At 39.2% G+C, this 25641-nt stretch overlaps 1 protein-coding gene across 2 annotated transcripts in view; it reads right to left on the bottom strand.

The window, feature by feature from the left end:
• Positions 1-4665: 4665 nt before the first annotated feature.
• Ppp1cb (protein phosphatase 1 catalytic subunit beta) overlaps positions 4666-25641 on the bottom strand; it is a 33252-nt gene continuing 12276 nt past the window's right edge. For both annotated transcript variants that reach the window (XM_075955843.1, XM_075955842.1), the window contains 7 exons: positions 18413-18544; positions 15747-15977; positions 13806-13910; positions 11609-11680; positions 10668-10819; positions 8951-9085; positions 4666-6477 (listed from right to left, as the gene is read on the bottom strand). In XM_075955843.1, the coding sequence (XP_075811958.1) occupies positions 6373-6477; positions 8951-9085; positions 10668-10819; positions 11609-11680; positions 13806-13910; positions 15747-15977; positions 18413-18544 (932 nt within the window). In that variant the 3' untranslated portion in view covers positions 4666-6372. The remainder of the gene's footprint in view (positions 6478-8950; positions 9086-10667; positions 10820-11608; positions 11681-13805; positions 13911-15746; positions 15978-18412; positions 18545-25641) is intronic.

The raw sequence follows: 25641 nt of genomic DNA, 5'->3' as shown, positions 1-25641 counted from the left end.
CACTCTGCTGCTGCAGAACAGTCGTTGGACAGCCTTTTCCATGAGAGGTACAGAAAGTACACACACGGCTGGGTGGCGGTGGCCTTTAACCCCAGCACTCGGGAGACAGAAGCAGGAAAATTTCCGTGAGTTTGAGGCCAGCCTGATGTACAGAGTTCCAGGACAGGTTCCAAACAGAGAAACCCTGTCTTCTAAAACCATAAAAATGAAACACATACACATTTTTTTTTTTTTTGCGAGACTGGGTTTGGTGTAGTCAAGGATGGATGGCCTTCAGTTCATACATAGCAGAGGATAACCCCGAACTTCACCTCTTGAGTGTAGCACCATGTCTGACAGTGTTCCTCAAATAATCATACTTAAATTTACGTTTTATTATGTTTTTATATTAAGGTCAATTTATCAAAATAAAGGTATCGAAGAAGTAATTTAATGCCAATATTTTGGCTTAAAAGGTTACAACCAGTGAGGCCTTCATGAATGTTCTCACTACTTTGTTTTTTAAATATTTATTTATTTATTATGTATACAGTATTCTATCTGTGTGTATGCCTGTAGGCCAGAAGAGGGCACCAGACCTCATTACAGATGGTTGTGAGCCACCATGTGGTTGCTGGGAATTGAACTCAGGACCTTTGGAAGAGCAGACAATGCTCTTAACCACTGAGCCATCTCTCCAGCCCCTCTCACTACTTTTTAAACTATTTGAACACGCCAGGTAGTTTGAGTTCCTGTTTCAGTTGAGCTCTGTAGACAGATGTGAGATCCAAGAGTCAGATGAGGCTCCGTAAAGCACTGGACCATGCTGGCCACTCAAAGGACACAACACCCGTGACACTGCTGCAATTTCCTGCACGCAGCAAACACTCGCTGATGTAAGCAGGGCCTTGACACATGGGCATTAGTAGGACATCTTTACCAGCAGTATAAATGCAGGCAGGTGTGACCTCAGCATGTCAAAGGAAACAGGAAGGTGAGCTGGTACTTACTGTGTCATGCTGGGACAAACCTCATGCGCTGGACAGGTACCGAGAAAGCATTCTTGGTTTCCTTCTTGTCTTATATCCGAGACTTGGATTTGACTGAGTACTTAAAGCAAGTCCCGGAGAGCTGGAGAGATGACTGAAGACAATGGCTGTTCTTTCAGAGAATCCAGGCTCCATTCCAGTTTTCAAACAGCAGTTCACAATTCTCTTACTAAACTTTATAAACTTTTTCTTGAACATGTCTGAAACATTTCTGCTTGTCTTTATTATTACTGTTTTTTTGTTTGTTTGTTTGTTTGAGACAGGGTTTCTCTGTGTATCCCTGGCTGTCCTGGAACTAGCTCTGTAGACCAGACTGGCCTCAAACTCAAGAGATCTGCCTGGCTCTGCCTCCCAAGTACTGAGATCGAAGGTGTGTGCCACTACCACCCAGCTCGGTTGTTTGTTTTTTTTTTTTTTCTTAAAACCTAGCTTATAATGTGCTCTCTTCACCATTTAAATTTCCTACTAATGCCCATGTTTCAAGGAGTCTGAATTGTCATTATAGATCATCGTGAGCCATCGTGTGGTTGCTGGGAAATTAACTAACTCAGGACCTCGGGAAGAGCAAGCAGCCTGTGCTCTTAACCTCTGAGCCATCTCCCCTGCCCCCATAAACCTCATTTCTAAAAAGTAAGTATGCGTCAGCTTGCTTCCACATTATTCCCATTATTTTTTCCTTATATTTAACTATTAGAACCACAGTTTTCACAGTAAACCATTTATTTTGACAGTACAAATTCAAAACCTCGAGATAACTGCAGTGTTTTTGAGACATGAGAATAAAGGGCAATTGGAACTGTGTTGTAAATTTCTTTATAGGGTCAAAGTGCCAACAGCAATGTGAGCAGTCATTTTTGATATCTGTGATTCATTAAATTTGTAGGCCTCTGACATGCCAAACATCACTCCAGGAAATGCATCAGTAATAAACAATAATCTCTGCCTCAGAGCTTGTTAGGCACGTAAAGGTTAAGGTCAAATTCTTGAAGGAGCACCCAACACACGTGGCTCTCAGTAAAGAATAACTGACAATTCAAAAGCTGAAAAACTAGCTTCCTAACAAAACAGATATCACAGTATGGTAAGCAACTGTAACCTAGGCCTCTGGTGACTAGTTGAATTAACTTCAGAGGGGGTCAACAGACCTGTTATAAGTTTTCAGACTTTTATCCTGGTAGATTAAGTCTCAAAAATATTCACTGACAATTTATGAATTGTTTACAATCATTTTTATCACATTACCCTCTCCTCCTGGACTCTTAGTCTCATGTCCATTTTTTTGTTTTGACTCGCTGACTTCAAGTCATGAACACGCATGTGGACCTAATCACTGGAGCAGGGGCAATGGAGCATTGGCTATACCACTAAAGAAAAGACCCCCTTGGGCTGGAGAGATGGCTCAGTGGTTAAGAGCACTGACTGTTCTTCCACAGGTCGTGAGTTCAATTCCTAGCAACCACATGGTGGCTCACAACCATCTGTTGTGATATCATTATACCTGGTGCCCTCTTCTGGCATGTGAGGATACATAATTATGTGTGTTGTATACATAATAAATAAATCTTAAAAAAGAAAAGAAAAGACCTCCTTTCCCCCAGGAGCCATTAATTTCAACTTGGAGCGGAACTTTGTGGGCCCATCAACCGTCCAGGCTGAAATGCTAACAAGGCTCAATTCGTGCAGGCGACCATAGACCGTGAGTATGATGTCATCGCATTTCCAGAAGACAGTGTTTAACAGCGCTGCTCTCCATCCTCTGCCCCTTTCCCTGCGTTAAAGACTTGGGGTGAGAAATGGGTTTAGGGTGGAGCACTCAATAGGCCCCCACCACACCCCCAGAACATGTGTGGTTATTTTAAGACAGGGTCTCACTTAGCTCAGGTTGGCCTCAATTTACTGTCTAGCTGAAGCTTGGCCTTGAACTCCAGATCCTCCTGCCTGAGATTCAGATAGCAGGTCTCACTAGGTCTGACTAAGATGAGAAGCTTATTTTGCTGTTAGTGATTTTTTTTCTGTTAAGATAGTGTCTTGATCTATAACCCAGTTTAGGCTCAAATGCCTCAGACTTGTGTGTCACTATGCCTAGTAAAGACTTCCTGCTGGGAGTGGGACACCGGGCCTCACAGTAAGATTTTTAAAGGCAAGGACTGGAGAGATGATTCAGTGACTGAGAGCACTTTTGTTGCTTTTGCAGAGGATCCTGATTCCCAGCACCCATAGTGGCCCAGAACCATCCATAATTCCAGTTCTGGGATCCAACACCTTTTGACTTCTACAGGCACCAGACACACATGTGGAACACATACATACACACAGGCAAAAGATTCACACACATTAAATAAGTAAGTAAATCTTAAAAAAGAAAAGAAAACAAAAACAACCAAAACCACAAAACTTCTAAAGTAGCAAGTACTTTGATTTGCTGTACGGAGTAGGTTCATGAGCTCTATAAGAAATGAAGTTTCAGGGTCATTCTTGGTAGCTAGCAGTTATCAGAGGGTTACATCCTTAACATGGATGCCTTAGCCTTGGAGGTCACACCTACAGTCATGAAGCTAAGGCAGGAAGCCTAGAGCTTAAGCCAACCTAGACTTAACTCTGTCTCAAAACAAAAACAGTGACAACCCCCAATTAAAAACCTTATTGCATTTGCTTAGCACTTAAAAAACAAAAAAAAAAAAATCGGGCAGCAGTGACAAATGCTTTTAATCCCAGTGCTTAAGAGGCAGAAGCGGGTGGATCTCTGTGAGTTTGAGGACAGCAGTCTACAAAACGAGTTCTAGAACATCCTGGGCTCTTACACTTAAATCCTGTCTCAGAAAACTAAAATAAGCAAATAAATAATTATTTAAAATTTTTCTTTTTATGTGTATAGGGGTTTGTCTACGTGCATGTCTATGCACCCATGTGCATGCCTGGCGCCCACAAAGGTCAGAGGGCAACAGATCCCCTTGGCCTGTCACTACAGACAGCTATGAGCAATCTTGTAAGTACTGAGAACTGAACCTAGGTCCTCTGCAATTGCTTGTTTTCATCTAGTGATCAGACCCTGCAATCCTCCAACTCCCCACCCCCAGACAGGTCTTAATATGTAGACCCGGCTTCAAATTCATAGATCTTCCTGGTGCATCACAAATTCTAGGATTTAAAGCAGCCTGTACTTTATTTTTTGTCTTTGTTATTTTTTGCCAGTAAACTAGCATAATAACCTGTGATAGTTACATGTGTTCAGCTGTGATATTAATGTTTAGGAGCACATTTATTTGTCTACGAGAAGCTGTAGTTTTAAGAGATCTGAATAATTTTTCAGCATAGTAAATGTCTATCCTTTAACAACCAATACTAATTTGCTCAGTTTTCTTTAGTTTTAATTTGAGCAAGTTTTCATAAAAATCCGGTCTATAAGATACTGAATAATGTGGATTAATTAACATTGAGATTAAAGCTATCTTCTTGAGCTACCTTAAATACTGACTACTGAGAGATGACATCTAAAATCCTATTAGCAACCGTTTGACTTATATTTCAGTAAAGTTATGACATTACATTAGATAAAGGTGTGTGTGACCTAATAGAGCATGGCTATAGCAGTGTCAATGTGTGTTTACATGTCTCAACACAGAACAATCACTCAGACTTTGTATCAATTAGACAACTTTACTAAATGAGAAAACTACATTTAAAATGTGCTTCAAAACAATATGGAATTAGAAAAAAAAAGATGTATGCATTTTAAAGAACTTTTGCACTGTGCTGAAAATCAAATGTTTCTTGCAGTAATACAATATGCGCCAATCCATAAAATGTTAACAGAGTTCTCAATTTAACATTCTCAAAGACAATATAAGGTTTCACATCTATGGTAACACATAAGAAGGGCATTATATAAATATTATGTCCATCCCTATGAAGCTTACAAATTTGACAATGTTCAATAAAATACTTTATTATAATCACATCCAATAGTGTCACTTCCAAAGAACCACAGATCTGTGCCTGTTGTTAAGTCCTCCTAAAATCTGTGTTGACTTTGCTACTCCTTGACATTTGTTAATGCTAACCCTTAAAAAAAGAGAACAGGAAAAGAAATGTTGCAATAAACTCTTGATCATGTACAGAAATTATTGCTACTATACTTCACTACAAAGCATGTCTATACATACTATATGACCTTTGATTATGAAAACACGGAGTAAAAATCTTTAGTGACAAAGCCTTACAGTCAAAAACAACATTCACATGGCAATTATTAGACAGTGAAGCACCCCGATACTCAGAGCTGATAAATGTCCCACTGACCAGCATTCATTTAAATACATCCTTCACATAGAGAGGGAAAGAAGAGCGCCACCTTTCCAAGGCTTGTCAAAAAGGATTCTCATGTTCTGTGGATCTAAAAACAAACAAACAAACGAAAACAAACAACAACAAAAACCCCAAAAAACAAAACCAATGCAGGTGAGGGTAATACCAGAAAGTTAAGCATGCCAAAAGGTGTTTCGTGCGAATTAAAGCCTAAAGCCAAGGTACCACATAATCACATTACCAACTAGTTTTGGGTAATACTATATGAGCCTTATCTTAAATGAAATGCTACTGCACAATAGAGCATCAATAAATTAGAGTGCACAAATCCAAATCAGTGGCAATTTTGTAAAAAGCAAAATATCCATTCATTATCAGCTGCAACATCTGCCCAGTCAAACTGTTTGATAAAAATCATTGGATCAGAGAGTTTGCATATTTTTAAAACCTATCAACCTCTAAAATTCCTTTTTACTATTATGAGGCATAAGTTTTCTTAGTAAGAGCAAACAGCTCCATAAGTAGATAAGTGAAGGAAAAGAATAGTTGGTGAATGTCTTTAAAGCTCTTCCCATAGTCCATTTTTTAAAATGTTTAGGGAAAAACAGGAAAAGTAGTTGCCATTATTCTAGCAAAAACAAACAAAACAAAACAAGCCCAAAATAATTAAACAACCAAGCAACACTAAAACCATGTGACACAGGTGGAACACCATGCTTTCATCTGGGTAACTACCACAGCTAGTTAACTGGGATGCTTTTCAACTTTAAAAATTGTGATACCAGAAGATATAACTTTATGGATACTTTTGAATTTGGATTTAACTTTGTTGAATATTATAACAGAGTATACTTATTACAATACAGTGTAGCACATCTTTCTATTAGAAAAAAATTTAAGATCCTTTACCCGTCTCCTTAAGTTAAAGGTGTGACATCATAAAGGGTGTCAAATGGCTGGATGGTTTTACAGTGCACACTTATATATTATGAAGTATGTCCTTAACAAATCTGATGGTTTCTTTACAGAATTCCTTTCTTCACCTTTTCTTCGGTGGATTAGCTGTTCGAGGTGGAGTGACAGGACGTCCAGAATTCAATCCACCGTACTGGTACTTAGCTTTCTTTTCAGATGGTTTCAGTATCTTGGAAAAAAAAAATTATTAACAATATTATTCTTTTAATAAATGACATCAATTGTTAAAGTACAATGAAAACATAGAAATAGTTCAGCAACATTACACAAACATTTCTTAGACTTAAGGACTGGGTAAGTTAGGCAGAGCAGCTGAGTAAGTGCTTAGCATGAAGAAGTACTTGGATTCAGCCTCCAGCACTGCCCTTAGGAACACTTACTAGTTAGTTATATTTTAGTAACGAAAGCTTGGTTACACAGCCTTAGCAACTGCCAAGCCCATAAATTTAGGCTAAAATTTTCACCATTAGTTCACCTCATTAGAGAAAAAAAAAAACCCTAGGTTCTTACCTTAATTCTGACCCCTACCCCACCCCGGGTTTATCCATTCTGCAGCTGGGCTCTGGAGTTGTTTCCACTTTTAGTTATTACAAACAATGCTACAAGATTTTGAGTGGACCTAATTTTGCTCAATCATCTGTTAACACTACATCTATCTTTTAATGAATTGCCAAACTGTATTCCTAGGGCAGCTGTAGCAATCTGCATTTCCACCATTAATGTATTAGGGTTTTAGGTTTTAAAGTGTTCTGTGTCCTTGCAAACATTTTGTTTTATCTTAAGACAGGGCTATGTTGCCCTGGCTGGCCTCAAACTCAAAGACAACTGCCTGGTTGTTTTCTGAGTACTAGGATTAAAGGCATATGCAACCATGCCCTGCATAAACACCTGTTACTTTCATTACAATCACTACAGGGCTTAGCATAAATAGAGCATTACCTGTTAGAAATAGAAAATGCCATCATTTTACAAGACTAAATGTGGAAAATATTTATGTGGTGTTTCTTAAAACCACTCTGCATATTAGAGTATCCCAATAAAAGAAATATATTAATCCAACTTCTCTATTAATCCAACAATCGCTGAAGGACAAGACTTGGTTAGAACTCTTAAAATGTAATGGAGACACCAAGCCATTTAGCATTCAGTTGTTCATAAGTACGGTCTAATACATCAAAGGGAAAGAACTATGAAAACTGTGGTATTTGAATGTAACTGGCCCCCACAATCTGATACGGAACGAAACTATTACGAGATGTGGCTTTGTTAGAGGAAGTGTGTCACAGTGGGGATAGGCTTTGAGACACTCTCAGGATACCTCCTAGTGTGTCTGTCAATTTCCTGATACCTACAAAATTTAGGACTCTCTCAGCTATTACTCCAACACCATGTCTGCCTGCATGCTGTCATGTTAATGGAGTGAACCTCTTGAAACTGTAAACAAGTCACCCAATTAAATGCTTTCTTTCTTTTTTTTTTTTCCCCCGAGACAGGGTTTCTCTGTAGCTTTGAGCCTTTCCTGGAACTAGCTTTTGTAGACCAGGCTGGCGTTGAACTCATAAAGATCTGCCTGCATCTGCCTCCTGAAAGACATGCGCCACCTGGCAAATGTTTAAGAGCTGCCATGGTCATGATGTCTCTTCACAGCAAGAGCCCTAGCTAACTTGCTACACTGTGTCAGTTCTATATACCAGGAACCCAGCTAATACTAAAGTCAGACTATTTACAAAAAAAGATTTCTGGATTGAACATGTACAGAAAGTTCACAGTTTCCTTATAGTGAAACTAAAGGCCCACACTGTTCTCCATGGAGTCCAAACTCAGGCACTCATGCTAAATGGCAAGCACTTTTCTCACTGAGCCATCTTCCCAGCTTGCCCTTCCTATTCTTTTAGTAGTTATGCACTATCCGTATGTCACAAAAGAATTAACTATTTCAACATGTGGAACAAGAAAGGTGCAGCCTAAACGTTTCTAAAAATGTATCTGGTTATACAGACCGAACATTAGGAAGTTTATGACCCAAACCAGAAAGTTTTAATCAGTGTGAATGGTAATCACTTTCTTTATTTTTTGGAGGGGGGGGAAGGGAGATCCACTTCCACTGATGTATTTGGAGATTGAACCAAAGGCCTTGCATGTGTTAAGAAAGCATTTTATCACTCAACTGCATCTCCAGCCCTGAATGTTAACAAATTCTGAATTAAACTGATTTTCAACACATCCTACTCAGACAGAGATTATTTAAAAAGAAAAATTACTCTGACAATAGTTTAAATGAATGTGTATAGTCATTAATAATCTACCAAGCCAGACAGGGCAGCAAATGTCTATTATCTTGATATTCAGGAGGGAGAGGCAGGAAGACTGTAAGGTCAGGGTCTGCCTGGGCTATACAGGAAGATCCTGTGAAGGAAGGAAGGAAGGGAGGGAGGGAGGGAGGGAGGGAGGGAGGGAGGGAGGGAGGGAAGGGAAGGGAAGGGAAGGGAAGGGAAGGGAAGGGAAGGGAAGGGAAGGAAGGAAGGAAGGAAGGAAGGAAGGAAGGAAGGAAGGCAGGCAGGCAGGCAGGCAGGCAGGCAGGCAGGCAGGCAGGCAGGCAGGCAGGCAGGCAGGCAGGCAGACATTTATATTTCATGTCTTACCTGAAACGAACACATCAAAGTCTCATCCACACTCATCATACCGCCAGCATTGTCAAACTCGCCACAGTAATTTGGGGCAGAAAATAAGGTTACCAATTGTCTTTTAGCAAAAAATTCATACCCATCTTCCACCACCTGTCAAAAGAAATAAAAATCCTCATTAGCAGCTAATTTTTAATCGTCTATGCTAATGCAGATTAATGAAGCAAAGGCCAAACAGCAGCAACTTTTTCAGGTGCCAGGGCCCTGGTTTTACGCCTGGAGATGGTAAGAAAAAACAAAATGAGTCTTCCCATTTGCACATACTCCCACACAGATATATAACTTCCTTTTTTAAACCCACAAAACCAAACCAGCAATGTAAATAGAGGTCAAAGGGACTGAGGCAATGGCTCATTGGTTAGAAGCACTTGTTGCTCTTTCAGAGTACTTGAATTCAGTTCCCAAACAGCAACATGGCAGCTCACGAACATCCGTATTGCTACTTCCAGGGGTTCTCATGTCCTTTTCTGATCTGTTAGGCACCAGGCATGTTTGTGGTACAAGCACATACAGTCGAGCAAAACATTCACGCATAGAAAATGAAATGTATACTTTAAAAACAAAATTAAGACAAAAATATTTCCAAAATGTATTACAAGCCAATTATGTTTTATAGATCATGAGCACTGTAAGTATGCATTACTGAGAACAGTGGATCAATAATGATTTGATCACAGAAAATAATTAACAATGTATAATTAATCAGTTTATAATCACATTCTATGGCTGTCTCAAAAAATTTCTTATAGCGCCGGGCAGTAGTGGCACACATCTTTAATCCCAGCACTTGGGAGGCAGAGGCAGGCAGATGGATAATAGCTAGTTCCAGGACAGCTAGGGCTGTTACACAAAGAAACCCCGTCTTGAAACAAAAACACAATCAAAAAAATTTTTTTTTGTCAAAAAACAATACCCACACATTTGGGTAACACACTATGAGTTCTAGATGCTGGCCTCCTTATCTCTTTTTCCTACATAAACAACATTATCTTTTATTTTTAATGAATTATTCTATTTTTACATGTATAGGTGTTCTGCCGACATGTATGTCTGTGCATCATTTGCATGCCTAGTATCATCCACTGGAGATCAGGTGTCTGATTCCCTGGGACTGGAATTTCAGACAGTTTGAAGCTGTCATGTAAGTGCTGGGAATCAGATGTGGGTGGGTTCTTTGGAAGAACAGCCAGTAATCTTGATTACTGAGCCACTTTGTCAACCCCCTACATTACCTTTCTTAGATATCAATGCCTATATTTGAATGCTTGGTCCTCAGAAGATGGAACTGTTGGAAAGTATGAGGTGTGGCCTGGTTGAAGGACGTGTATCATTGGGGGTTTTGAGGTTTCAAAAGTCCAAGCCATTCCCAGTCATCACGCTCTCTGCCTCACTGGTTGTTGCTCAAGATGGAAGCTCTTAGCTATTACTCTAGCACATGCCTGCCAGCCATCACACTCCATGCCATGTAGTTCATGAACTCTAGTCCCCTAAAACTGCGAGCCCAAAATTGAATGTTTTTTTTTTTTTAAAATGTATTGCCTTGGTCATGGTGTCTCTTCACAGCAACAGAACAGTGACTAAGATGCATGGGGAGACAGAAGCTTATCTGTTTATCTACCTGTGAACTAAATCATGTGAAATTAACAAAATATCCAAGAGTCTTAATACTGCATACCTGATGAGCTCGACAAATCAAGTCTAAATCATGGCGATTCAGAAATTTACTGACTACATCAGCTCCAAAAGTAAAAGAAACACCACGATCATTTTCTCCCCAGCCTTGTACATCCTTATCTGGGTCAGACCACAGTAAATCACAAAGTAAACCTTTAAAAAACAGAAAAGAAAAAAATAAGCACAGAATTAGGCACACACACACACACACATATATATATATATATATTATTTTATATTTTTTCTCCTGCCTTCTTACACTTTAACCATTCTTTGTTGAGGCAATCAGACAAATATAACCTTTCCTGGCTTCCCAAGACACACTTTCTGATGATTTCTGCATACATGAAATAGTGTGTGAAACACTGAAGCATGGTAGCTGGAACCTGTTTAGTTTCTCGATAGTCAGCTTATCCATTCTTTACAATTACACTACCAGTCTCTTATTTATTTAAAATACCAGTCATTTTATTTATTATCATTAAGTCACAAACACATTAACACTTTTAAGTAAGACTTTTATCTTACAGGAAGGGCTAATCTTTTCCTGTAATTTTTTTTCCGTCAGGATTGTCCTGATCACTTTGGATTCTGTTTTTCACTTTAAGTCTGCTTTTCTAATCTCTACAGTATTAAAAAAAATATATGAAGAACAAAATCAAATCAGATCCTAAATTCGAGAAATGTCTGAACCTAGGAAAAGAATCTAAGGACTATAATATATTTCAGAAGGCTGAACAGAAAATCAAACACCAAAATAAACATTTTCAATATCTCAGAAACTTTCAATTAAAATATCCCCCAAGCAGAAACTTACTATCAAATGTTAACTGGTTTCGGGGCTGATACTAAGTTTCTGAATGACTTTCACTAAGTATAATTAGGTTCAGACATGTCAGCATTTCACATAAAGCAATTAACTAAACTTCTGTAAATACTTACCTGTATCGGGGACATCAGTGGGTCTCATGATTCTCCGAATCTGTTCCATAGATTGTAGATCTGGTGACAGTCCTAAAAATAAAAAGAGAAAGACTTGACATCTAGCAGAACACTTATAATGTTGTCTTTTCTATCCTTCTACCAAGGAAATAAATTAAGTCTCCAAGGAGGAACTCCAATATTTTCTTCCCAAATGCCCTTATCCTCCATAAGAAGACATTCAGTTGCAATCCTTCCTACTACTTTTGTAACTTCATGACCACTAAAATCTTGAAGCATTTTTACTTTCTTGGTCCCCTAAGAACTTTTCCCCATATCCTACCTCAACATGCTCATTATCTGCAAAAATATATAAACCATTAATCAGAAGTATAAATAAGAAAAAGCACAAGAACACACTCTGTAATCTTTAAAGTAGAACATAAATATAAGCTACCATTTCTTTAGTAAATAATTCAATTATCATCACAAGGAATGAAGCTAAATACACACTTCAAACTTCTCGGTTCCTATCTCAGCTACACCAATGTCCAAGAACACAATTCCTTAAGTGTTCAGTCTACGGAAAACAACATTTCAACAAATACAGTGAATGATGCTGTCAGAATAAACCGCTCCCCACCTTAGGCCTAACTACCCGTCTTACCAGCATTTCCCACTTTACAGCTTCCCTTAAGATACTACTCTGGATAATACTGAGCAACCAATTTTTTATATTATTTCATTAAATTTCTTCCCTATATGAAAATACAAAGTTATTAAATTGACCTATACACGCCTGTACATGTGTGTATGATTATATTTTTATATGCAGAAGCCAGATGATAGATAACCTTGGATGTTGCCTCAGGAGCAATCTCCTTGTATGTTGCTGTTGCTATGTTTGTTTCTAGACAGGTTGGCTGACATGGAACTTGGTACACAGATCAGGATAGCCTTGAACTCACACAGACATGCCTGCCTCTACCTTGTTTGAAAAGGAAGGTATCTCATTAGCCTGGAGCTCACTGGTTAAACAAAGCTGGCTTTTCCACATGGGTTCTAAAGGATTGAATTTAGGCTATCAGGTTTTCATGACAAGCATTTTACCAAATATACTATCTCCCTAACTTTTGAAAAACTCTGTGTGTACGTGATAGCATAGAAAACTTTATTGTGTATTCTCAAGTGAGTTCTGATGCATGTGAACTTAAAAAAACTACATCTAACGTAGACAAAATTATTCATTATTACACACTGGGGCTCTTCAGAAAGTCCCCAGGCATTAGTCACAGCTATTTACAATCTTCAGAGATGAGTCAGAAACATAGCTCCTTTGTGTGAGACACCAAAGAGCACTGATGTAAAGTTGGGTGCTGAGGATGGAGGTCTGAAAACGTTTGATATGAATTCTAATCTCTGTATTCTCGTGTCCTCATTTCCTAACATGTACTTATGCTGATATACTGCATAAAATTTAGAAGTTATATGAATATTAAATTATATTACATTTAAAGTTTGATAAAAAGTATTTAATATAGACAGAAAGATAATTAGCCTCTCAGTTTTACTGATGGCAGAGTATCTTTTCATCAAAATTTGAGGCATGGGCTAGATAGAGCCATAGCACCACCAAAACAAAACAAAACAAAAAACAAAAAAAAAAAAAAATCACCCAACCAGTCAACCAGGCCTAAACTGAGGCAAAGTGAAAATACTTTTAACAATCACCTAGTTATCTTTTCTTTTTTTCTTTCACATAGCATATATGGCCTAGGATGGCCCCGAGATCCATCTCCCTCCGAATTCTGGAATTACAGGTGTGTATAGACCACTCAGGTCAATACTTATGTTAAATTTTCATTATCAATAATCACAAATTTCTAATTACTAAAAAAGGTCTTATGTTTGTTTTTGAAGACAGGGTTTCTCTGTGTAGCAGCTCTGTCCTAGAACTCACTTTGTAGACCAGGCTGGCCTTGAACGCACTAAAATCCGCCTGCCTCTGTCCCCACTGGGATTGCCTCTGCATGGGCCACCACTGTCCCCCTCTGAAGGAGGTCATAAGCAGGGCTCGAGCAGTTTTTATTCATTCTTAGCATGACTTTGCTTTTGTTTGAGACAGCATCTTCCTATGCAGCCCTGACCCTGCCTGGCCTGTAATCTGCTGTCAGAATGGCTTTTAGTTGCTGTGTAAATAGCAAATTTATTACTCCACCTCCATGACAACAGAAGATTTTCTCATCCACAATGGCAGCTATAGGCAGACAGTTAAAACAATCAGTGAATGTCTTCCACAATTTAATATTAAATCTTCTTTTGCCTATAAAAAAGTGAGAATTAATGAATCAATAACCATTCTCATTAGTTATCTCAAAGAGAAAATATGATGGTTTTAATTTTCTTCTTTGTGCTACCTTAGCACAAACACAGCTCATCCACATAGCGCTTTTTTCATGTGCTGGGGATGTAGCTCATGTTTCAGTACTTGTCCAGCATGCAGGTTTATCATTATACTTAACTTTTTTACTTATGTTTTTAAAGGGGCAATAAAATAAACAATCAACACCACCTACAGGATTATAAAGACTTTAAAGACATCAAATGGCTTTATCTTATAAAATCACTGTAATACACTATTTTTAAAATTGGCTAATAGGGTATTAGCTAATTCTTCCCATTCAATGGATTTACCTAGCCAAGTAAGTAGATAAAATGAGGAGCTGGTTGGTCCACGTTAACCTAGTGCACTGAGTAACGAGGTATAAACCTACTACCATGAAAGGAACACTTCCAAGTGCCTAAGTCGTATTCACTTCCAAGCAAATTACAACTTGGTACTACAGCAAGTGAAAAGATGCAAGGCTATAATTTCCCATAGCCCAGCTACAACAAAGACAGCTTCAACTAAGAGTTACCAGATTTTCCTGATTGGGCATTAAGTTCAACTACCAAGCCAGAGAAGGGATGAAAGTCACAGCTATTAATTTCCCGTTTTTATGTCCAAGCCTACCTTTTAATGAGTAAGTGTAACTTATAGACCGTTTACAAGCTGTTTTCCCACACGTTTCATCTGAAGTCTTTTCTACCCTAAAGGATATTCAAGTCTCACTTTATTTTCTAAGAACATGCCTTAATTTTTGTTGTAGCTTAGAAAAACGGCTACAATTTGATGTGCTTCAACTTACTTTCTCTGTACAAGTCTGACTTAATTCAGATCACAAAAAAATGTAAAAATCAAATACAGAATCATTACAGCATAAATTCCATGTGTGTTTATCAGCACATTCCAGTGTCAGAAGTGACTGGCATACATGACACATCCACAAACATTTGTTGTTACAGGAATCAGGAAGCTATGAGTTTTTAAGAAAAAAAAAAAGTAGATTCAAATGGGTAATTAGCAGTAAAAATAATTTAATTAGAAAACTACTATAAATGTATGAGAACAAATTAAAATTTTAAAAATAAATTTTGACTTTTACTTAGCATTTTATTTATTCATTTTTATTTATGTTATACATGTGAGTCTGCTTGTTTGTTTATGAACCACATGTATGAAGTGACTGCCAAGGCCACAGAGAGAATCGCTGAACCTGGAGTTAAAAGCAGAGTTTGTCAGTTCCCTGATGTGGTGCTGGGAACCAAACCCAAGTCCCCCAGAAGAGCAGCGAGGGCTCCCAACTGCTGAGAATGTTAGGTAAAAAAAAACAATCGGAAGCCATCTTCTTCTGATCTCCAAATGTGTGTCACGATACCACGTATGTAGGGTGCCTATGCACATGTTTGCACACACACACACACACACACACACACACACACACACACACACAAATTAATGAACAAATGAACAAACAGCAGAAAAGCAGAAGCCACTGTCTGTAGTGTACGAGCTTGTTTCTCTCGGGTATCCTACTGGGAAAACTAAGAGGACTACCTTCAGCCAACTAAGCTGCAGACAATCTGGAACATAACCAAGGAGATCCCAAGAAAAAAATTTAACGTGTTTCCTAGCTTTAGGTTCTTTCTGGGCTTTTGCCTGAGAGTGTATTAAAAAAATAAAAATGAAAACATCACCGAGCACCTGAATAAGAAATTCATTTGAATCGTAAAAGCATGTGGAAACTACATGCGCTTGTAAGCTTTAAATCCCACTTACACTCATCGTAGAATCCATAAATGCGATTGATGCTGGCACACTCATGGTTCCCTCTTAGGAGAAAGAAGTTTTCTGGGTATTTGATCTTATAAGCCAACAGCAAACAGATGGTTTCCAAAGACTGTTTTCCTCTGTCCACATAATCGCCTAAGAAAAGATAGTTGGCTTCTGGTGGAAAACCTCCATATTCAAATAATCTCAGTAAATCTGTATATTGTCCATGAATATCTCCTAAAAACAAACCGGGTTAGAAAATTTGATTAGTTTTGCGTAGCGTCTATGACAGTTAGAAACCCTGTATACTTCCTTACCATTACAGCATTGGTCACTATCCAGACTTACTGCTAATAAACAACACCACCCAAATGCGGCCAGTCACTTCTAAGACTCATTTACAAAAACTGTAACTTTTATCATGCTTGCAACCTCACACCTTCTCCCCTGCTTGCTGATGGAGCTGCTTCTTACAAAGAATGGAGGAGACTCTGGCCAGCAGCTCATTCAGTTGGAATAAGGGCCCGCAGTCCAGTAAACCTACACAGACCCAAACCCATTCACAGCTCAGCCTGCAGATGACCAAGGCCCAGAGCACACTTTGACTGGAGTGTCACGAGACTCTCAGAACCTGAAGAACTAGCAAAGCTGAGTCAAAATTCCTATCTTATAGAAACTGAGCTAAAAAACTAATATTGTTGTATACTACAAAAATTTCAGGCAATTTTTTATAAAATAATTGGGACAGTTACTCTCATTAGCTGGTAGCTGAACTTAAGTCATACTGTTATACCAAATATCAGGAACTAAAATACATACAAATGGGCTGGAGAGATGGCTCAGCCGTTAAAGGCTAGGCTCACAACCAAAAATAAGAGTTCGGTTTCTAGAACCCACGGCTGTCTCTCCAACCACAAAAAAAACCACAAACAAACAAACAAAAATCATACAAATAACTTTTATTACCTTCAAGTTATTGCTATATTAAATAACATTTGCAGGGGTATATGTATGAAATATAATCACTGACTTAAAATGGTTTAACTTACAAGATTCTCACTTTATGGTGGTGCAATAGCACTGTGTGGTCAGTAGACTGCAGTTTGAATTCCGAATCTTTTTGTCAAGCTAGTGAAATGTGATACAACACTTGGGATATGCTAGGTGGCAGCAGCAAGCTATAGGTATCCACCAGTCACACTGCTTGTGACAGTACAACTGATGCTTGACAGTGTAATGTATCAAACCATAGTGTTCAGCATTAGTGTTTTATATGTATTTTGGGCTTATGTTATTTTCAGCTTAATGTTTACTGGAATATAACCACACCATAAATCCAGGAGGATCTGTACTTCAAATAATTTTTAGATCATCTACAAATAACTAAATTACCTTATTTATAAATCATAAGAGACTGAAGATTGCCAGGAGTTTCAACTACTGTTTTTGATGTAAGGGTAATAGTCTAAGCTCACTTATCAACAAACATTTACTCTGCTACTGTGTATCTGCTGGATACAGTACAAAGCACCACAGGTGATTTAATAAAATCCCACAGAGGAGAGAATACAAAGCACTTAAGAAATACACTAAATCTGTGGGACCCTGAAACTAACCATAATGATCTGCAATAGTCCCGAAAGCAAGGCCCTCCAAGTTGGGACAACTGGTCCACCTTAAGGACTGGATACCAGGGAACCCTTGCACAAATAGTTCCAGTCCAAGGAGAACACGGTCACCTACCCCTCCTGACTCAACATACATAACTACCTCTACCATTGCAGTCCCTTGGTGACTTTTCCCCAAACCCAGTCACCAATTAGGAGTCGCTGCCCAAAGCTGCTTCTCTGGCAATATCCCGAGAGTCTGATCCTTGAGGTCTTCAGGTTGCTAAGGCTGGAGATACCCTAGCCCCTACTTAACCCTGGAATCCCAGCTTGGGACATCATAGAACTCTGAGTGCTGGTCGCTAAAGTCTTCCCCTACCCGACCCCATCTTGTTCTTAACGAAAAAGACCAGAAGCAACCCCTAGAAAGGGATGAGGACCTCCTCCAAACTGTGTGCCTGGGGACCAGGACCTTTTCCTAACAGGACAACACTGAACTCAGAGGAACCCTGGAATGGGAGGGGCAGTAGTCTGGGAAAGGGAAAGTATCATCCCATTAGTGAATATCTGACATTTAAAAATATACACTGAACATCAAGTTACATGGCTTCAAGGTAGATTACTTAGAAACATGAAGAACAAAGGGTTTTCACAAACACATAACCATTACAAAGAACACAGGTTTTATAAATTCCAACCCTTAATAAAAACTATGAATTGTTTTAATTCAAATTTGGAAGTTTTCTCTAAATCACCCTCAAAATTAATACGAGAGAATAAGTGCTTTAGAAAACTCACGCACGCCTTAATCCCAGCACTGGGGAGGCAGAGGCAGGCAGATCTCTTGAGTTCAAGGCCATTCTGGTCTACAAAGCTACAAAGAAACCCTGTCTCAAAAACAAAAAACAACAACAACAAAAAAACCCCTCACTTCCTGCCAGGCATGGTGGCACAAACCTTTAATCCCAGTACTAGGGAGGGGCAGAGGCAGATGGATCTCTCTGTGAGTTCGAAGTCAGCCTAAAAAAAAAGAAAACTCATTTCTAACTTTGACCATCTACATACCACAAATCTTCAGTGGTGCTTCCAATTCCAAAAGAATAGGTTGGCTGAGAAAGATTTCCCGAGACTTGATACACAGTCCTCGAACTTCTGCTTCAGTCATCTGCACAATCTTTCCTGGACGGCATCCTCGTACTGATAAAACAATGAGGAAACTGGTCACTTTTTCAGAATTATCCATAAAATAATAATGCTTTCTAAAGAACTATACCCATATTTTGAAGACCAGAAACAGTCACACATGGACCGGGTCATATGGCTAATGGTGAATTTATTTTAAGAACTGTGGCATTAATTTCCAATGTTGCTGGCTTCTGATGATACTTCTCAAATCTGGACAAGTTAAATGTAGTTCTCTGGGGCTGGAGAGATGGCTCAGTGGTTAAGAACACTGGATGCTCATCCAGAGAACCTAATGTTGATTCCCAGCACCCACATGGACGCACAAAACTGTAACTCCACGATTCGACATCTTCACACAGACATACATGCAGGCAAAACAAATAATTTAAAATGCATTTATTTCTCCGGTGGCCAGCATGAGCTAGTAGTCCAGGATACTCAAGCGATTTCAAGGCTAGCATCTTAAGGTCTGTCCTGTTCTCATTAAATGAACTCTTGAGTAAGCAGGAAGCAAACACAGCATCACTAAGAACCAGCGGCAAAAAGAGATGAGGTGATTCCGCTTCCCACAGTTCCTTAAAGTTGCAGCAGTGCCGAGGCTTATCAATCTGCACTTCTAGTTGCTCATTAGAACAAACACTGAAACATGCCATATAATATACCCCGCACTGCGAGTCCCCATTTGCAAACTAAACACACATTTTTCTCCCCTAACAACTGCTATAATTCCTTTGTCAGAATGAAACAGGCTTAAAAAAAAACAGATATTCAAAAATTAGAACTATACATTCTATGACCATATTAACACCAAAATACCAAAGAAGAGGTAAGAGAATACAATGTACAAGTGTTTTGGCATATATACCAGATAATAAGACTACCTTAAAAGCATAAGGATCTATTTCAATTCCCAAAACCCACGTTAAATAAAAAGCAGGGTGAAGTAACTCCCGCACTGGGGAAGCAGAAACAGGAGGTGGATTCTTGGTGTTCCTTGGCCAGCCAATTTAACCTGCGTAGAAAATCCCAGGGGTGGTTCACACCTGTGGATGGAGTACTTATGTAAAGCTGTGTTAAGGTTTGTATAAGAAAGGCAACCGGTTTAGCTGGTTGTTACTTTTGAATTTCAAAGATGAATTTGGGCCAATGAGAGACTGTACAAAAGAAAAAATAAAGTGGACAGTAACTAAGGAATGATACCCCCCTCCCACATGCGTGCGCGCACACACACACACACACACACACACAACTACCCTTGAAATTCAAAGAAAATTCTGGAAAACTAGCTTCAATATAGCAACAATTTTAATTTGGCATTGGTTTGTTGTTTGCCTGTTTAAGACAGGATCTCCTGTATGTAGTCTGGGCTACTCTGAACTGCTGGAATTATAAGCAACCACTACTACACCTGGTTTTAGCATTAGGGTTTTATTTGCTAGTGTTTGTTTATTTTTGTCACTGTCTCACTGTGTAGCTCTGGCTGACCTTGAACTCATAGAAATTCACCTGCCTCCCAAGATTAAAGGCTTGGTTTGGCATTAGTTATAAATTGGGAGACCTCTGGTTTAAGAGGAAAAGCATTCACCTTGAAAGATTAAAAGTCTCTGACTGAGTAAATGCAGAGCTAAAAATGACTGTTCAGAAAACATCAATTCAGCAAATACTTGAAAGTCCACTGTGTATAAGTTGTTAAAGATAACAGCAACTGAAGTCAATGGAAACATTTTTGGTTGTTATAAAAATTCAAAACTGGCACAACGGCATGTGTCTGAGGTGGAAAAAAATCCTAAATTCACCTCAACCTGAACACTAGTGAGATTCCCAATAACAATGAAGTTTGTAATTTATTACCTACAATTTATTAATAAAACACTAAGCTCCAAAGCTAGTTGAAACTTAACAGCAACTATAAGTCAGAAGATGAGTGTGGGTCACCTTAATAGGTCAGTTTAAAGCGGCTATCTTCTTTCTCTGTTATCAGTAAACTACGTGTTTGTGTGTGTGCTCATCTGTGAGTCATGCAGAGGCCAGAAAAGGACACTAGCCATTCTGCTCTGACACGGTCTCATTCCTAGAACTTCCCACTGACCACGAGTTAGGCTGGTACCCAGTTAGCATGTCACCCCCCTCCCCCCGGTATGGAGGTTAAAGCAGGTGTCTTTTAACATTGGTGCTGGGGGTCTAAACTCGGGTCTTCATGTTTGAGCATGCCATTTCCCCAGCTGTAGGTTTAATTTTGAGTTCAGTAATTATGTGGCTTTGACTAACATATTTACAAAGTTTAAACGCTTTAACTTAGTCATGTTAACCTACAGAACTAAAATTTTATCAAACAGAGCCATGCTGCAGTGATTATTTTGCTGCCTGCCTTCTGACTAACACCGTCTTAGGGCTAACAGGTTTTCTCCCCACCTAGTAGCACGTAAAGGTGCATTTCAGACAAAATTCTATCTAAGGGGCGGATGAATGCTATTATAGAAACTAACGGTTCCAAAAGCCTTTATCAAGAGACTTCAAAATTTTACTGGTTAAATGTTAGAAAACTAGGGTAGTCCTCAGAGCAACCCAATCCTGTCATTTCAGAACCACGCCCAGAGTACTCCGGTTCTAAGAGCACTCCACATTTCTCGGTCATCTTGGGTGGGGGACAGTGACAGTATAATCAAGAAGTCAGTTCTTCCTTTACATGGAGCAACTAGACTAGCCCACAATATTGCCAGTGTTTGAATGGGTCCAGGTATAAGGTCACATTGTATTATGAAGGCACAGCTAAGTTTGCATACTTTATCAGGCTCAGAACACTATCATCATCTTTCAGTTAGTCCTTCTGGTAGCCCAGAAATTCCAAGTTATCTTCATTGTACAGTAAGAGGTGAATTAAACAACTTAGGACTAAAGCACTCATGTTTCACACAACCGTAGGAAGCAAACAGCAATAGGAACGGTTCAAAAGTAGTCACCAAACAACCAGTCTTCTTTCCACTTTGTACATAAAATTTCCTGGTGAAAACCTTCAGCATGAGATACAGTCAAACTAAGTAAGACACCAACATAGCAAACATCTGCTGTTACCACCCAACAAAAACACTCTAAGGTATTATGTACAGATAACTAAGCTAGAATGACTAACTCAATGAAAGGTCAACTATCACACCCAGTACGCCACTTCTCAGCTCAAGATACAATGCTTTCCACAACCAAACATCCCTTTGTGCCCTAACAGTGTTCAAGGTCAGCGTTCCTTCACTATGGAGTAATGTGACCTGTTTCTGAATTTTAGACAACAGAAATAAACTCTTTTGTTCGTAATTCTTTCTGTGAGACCTGCTACCCCTTTAACTGTGTCTAGTGATCTGAAGTGTTTCACTGAATGACTCCACCACAAAGTTCCGCTTTGGTGCCACTATCAATGTCATCAATATGTTCAAGTACATTTCTCTTGAGCACGTCTGGAACACTGAGTAAATCAAAGTCACAGAGAAAGCTGAGTTTTAAGAGTGAGACACCAGCACAGTTTTACATAGTGATTATATCATTTTATAATAAAACTATCACTATTGCTCTGTATCTTTGTCAACTTTGGCTATTATCTGTATTTTTAACTTTTAGTGACTTTGCTGGATATAATATAGTAGCATTCACTGAAATCTTAATATGCATTTCCCTAATGACTAAGCTTGTTGAGTGCCTTTTCCTATAATTAATGGGTTTTTTGGATATTTGTTTTGAGGCAACCGCTTGCTTACCTTAAAACTTGATGCTGGCACTGTCACTAAGACAAAAAGGCAACCCACTGACTGGAAGAAGATCTTCACCAACCCCGCAACTGACAAAGGTCTGATCTCCAAAATATATAAAGAACTCAAGAAACTAGACTGTAAAAGGCTAATCAACCCAATTATAAAATGGGGCACTGAGTTGAACAGAGAATTCTCAACAGAAGAAGTTCAAAGGGCCAAAAGACACTTAAGGTCATGCTCAACTTCCTTAGCGATCAGGAAAATGCAAATCAAGACAACTTTAAGATACCATCTTACACCTGTCAGAATGGCTAAACTCAAAACCACCAATGATAGCCTTTGCTGGAGAGGTTGTGGAGAAAGGGGTACACTCATCCATTGCTGGTGGGAATGCAAACTTGTGCACCCACTTTGGAAAGCAGTGCGGCGGTTTCTCAGGAAATTCGGGATCAACCTACCGCTGGACCCAGCAATACCACTCTTGGGAATATACCCAAGACATGCCCTATCATACAACAAAAGTATATGCTCAACTATGTTTATAGCAGCATTGTTTGTAATAGCCAGAACCTGGAAACAACCTAGATGTCCTTCAATGGAAGAATGGATGAAGTATGGAATATATACATATTAGAGTACTATTCAGCAGTAAAAAACAATGACTTCTTGAATTTTGCATGCAAATGGACGGAAATAGAAAACACTATCCTGAGTGAAGTAAGCCAGACCCAAAAAGAGGAACATGGGATGTACTCACTCATATTTGGTTTCTAGCCATAAATAAAGGTCATTGAGCCTATAATTAGTGATCCTAGAGAAGCTAAATAAGAAGGTGAACCCAAAGAAAAACATATAGGCATCCTCCTGAATATTAACCTTCATCAGGCGATGCAAGGAGACAGAGACAGAGACCCACATTGGAGCACCGGACTGAAATCTCAAGGTCCAAATCAGGAGCAGATGGAGAGAGAGCATGAGCAAGGAACTCAGGACCGCGAGGGGTGCACCCACACACTGAGACAATGGGGATGTTCTATTGGGAACTCACCAAGGCCAGCTGGCCGGGGTCTGAAAAAGCATGGGATAAAACTGGACTCGCTGAACATAGCGGACAATGAGGACTACTGAGAACTCAAGAACAATGGCAATGGGTTTTTTTTTTAATTTATTATGTATACAATATTCTGTCTGTGTGTATGCCTGCAGGCCAGAAGAGGGCATCAGACCTCGTTACAAATACTGCACGTACTGGCTTTGTGGGAGCCTAGGCAGTTTGAATGCTCACCTTACTAGACCTGGATGGAGGTGGGTGGTCCTTGGACTTCCCACAGGGCAGGGAACCCTGATTGCTCTTTGGGCTGACGAGGGAGGGGGCTTGATCGGGGGAGGGGGAGGGAAATGGGAGGCGGTGGCGGGGAGGAGGCAGAAATCTTAAGTAAGTAAGTAAATAAATAAATAAATAATAGATAAATAGATCTTGATGCTGGACATTTTCCCATCTCTTAATGCTGTTTCAATGAAAAGTTCTTTAATGAATATAGATTTTAAAACAATTTCAATTAAGTTAACCTTGCCTTTCACTTCTTAATACTTTGTGCATTTTATCAAGAAATCACTACTCTTTCTAAAGAATTTGTTGATTATTTTTTGATATTTGGTTACAGCTAATTTAATTGTATAATTCATCTTGAATTAGATTGTTATACTGCTTGAAGTAAAAGTCAAGGTTAATTTAGGTGTTTTGCCTGCATGTGTATTTGTGTACATGTGCCAGAACCCCCGAAAATGAAGTCACAGTTGTGAGCTAGCACATAGGTGCTGGGAATCGAACTTAGAGCAGCAAGAGCTCTTGATTGTTGAGTCATCTCTCCAACCCAGCGTTCATTTTTATCCAGGCACAAAGGCAACTGATTTAGTAGCACTGATTAATAGCAACTAATTTAGTGGCAGCTTGATAGAAAACCACTCTTACTGAGCTGGGGCAGCGGTAGCGCACACCTTTAATTCCAGCACCCAGGAAGCAGAGGTAGGTGGATCTCAGTGAGTTCGAGGCCAGCCTGGTCTACAAATCGAGTTCCAGGACAGTTAAGACTGTTTCATAGAGAAACCCTGTCCTGGAAAACACCAACAAGAAGACACTCTTATTACGGTGTCTCTTCCTTACATCACCACCACTCTATCATCATTTTTTGCATTATAAACATTTTGACTCTGATCTTTAAAATTCTTAAAGTAATCTGGGTACTTCTGTGTTTCCCAAAGCTTTAAAGTTGGCTTGTATCTATGGGTCATCAAGTTTGTAGGGCTTATGGGGTTTATGGAAAAATGAACTGAGGAATTTGGTAGAATTGATGTCTTAATTTCAAGTCTCCAACCCATGCCCTTTCCTCTCCTTTTATTTGTCATTTACTTGTTCCAGAATGTGTGTGAGTGTGTTTTAGTTGCTGTAACATCTTGCTAGCTCTGGTCATCTTCCTCAGCAATGTCCATTTTTCCTTCATAGTCTTTACTGTGGCAGTCTTGTATATTTTTTCAAACTGATTTTGGGAGGACTACTGTAAATGTCTGTTTCATTTTTCCAGTATGTGATTACACACACAGAGAGAGGAATACATATTTTGTATACTGACTTTGTGTAGTATTAAAGTTTACAGGGTTTTTTTTTTTTGATTTTTAAAAGTCAGTCATATCAGTTATAAAAACACAGCTTTATTTCTTTTCCAATCCATGGTGGTTTGAACAAGAATGGTCCCCAAATGCTGACATATTTGCATGCTTAGTCCCCAGCTACTGGACTGTTTAAAAAGGACTAAGAGGCATGTCCTTGTTGGAGTAGGTGTGTTGCTGGGGATGTGCTCTGAGAGTCCAAAAGCCCAAGCTCTGTTGTTCATTCAGTCAGCCCCCTCCCTCTCTGCTACTTGTGGATCAAGATGTGAAGATGTAAAGTTCTCAGCTATGCTTCAGTGCCATGCCCGTCTGCTTCCCACTATGATAATGAACTAACCCTCTGAAACTGTAAACAAGCCACCAATTAAATGCTTTTATAAAAGTAGCCTTTAGTCAGTGTCTCTTTACAGCAATAGAAGAATAACTAAGACAGAAATTGGTACCAGGCTGTGCCAGCCTGTTCAAGATGCTTGTTGGTGAAAAGTGGACTTCGGGGACTTGGATTAAGAAAGCAAGTGAATGTTGTAGGTGAGGCTGAGCAATCCACCCTTGTAGGAGCTTGGGAGATAGTAGTGCTGAAGGCCAATGTGAACTACGCAGGCCTAGCTCAATTGTCTTCAGAGGGGAAAAATATCAGCTGACGGTAAAGCCATTCTTGTGATAATTTGGCGGAGAAATGTGGTTTCTTTTTGCCCTTTTCCT

Source organism: Microtus pennsylvanicus, chromosome 21 (genome assembly GCF_037038515.1).
Source record: "Microtus pennsylvanicus isolate mMicPen1 chromosome 21, mMicPen1.hap1, whole genome shotgun sequence".
Taxonomy (NCBI): domain Eukaryota; kingdom Metazoa; phylum Chordata; class Mammalia; order Rodentia; family Cricetidae; genus Microtus; species Microtus pennsylvanicus.
This window is presented reverse-complemented; position numbering and strand designations above follow the sequence as displayed.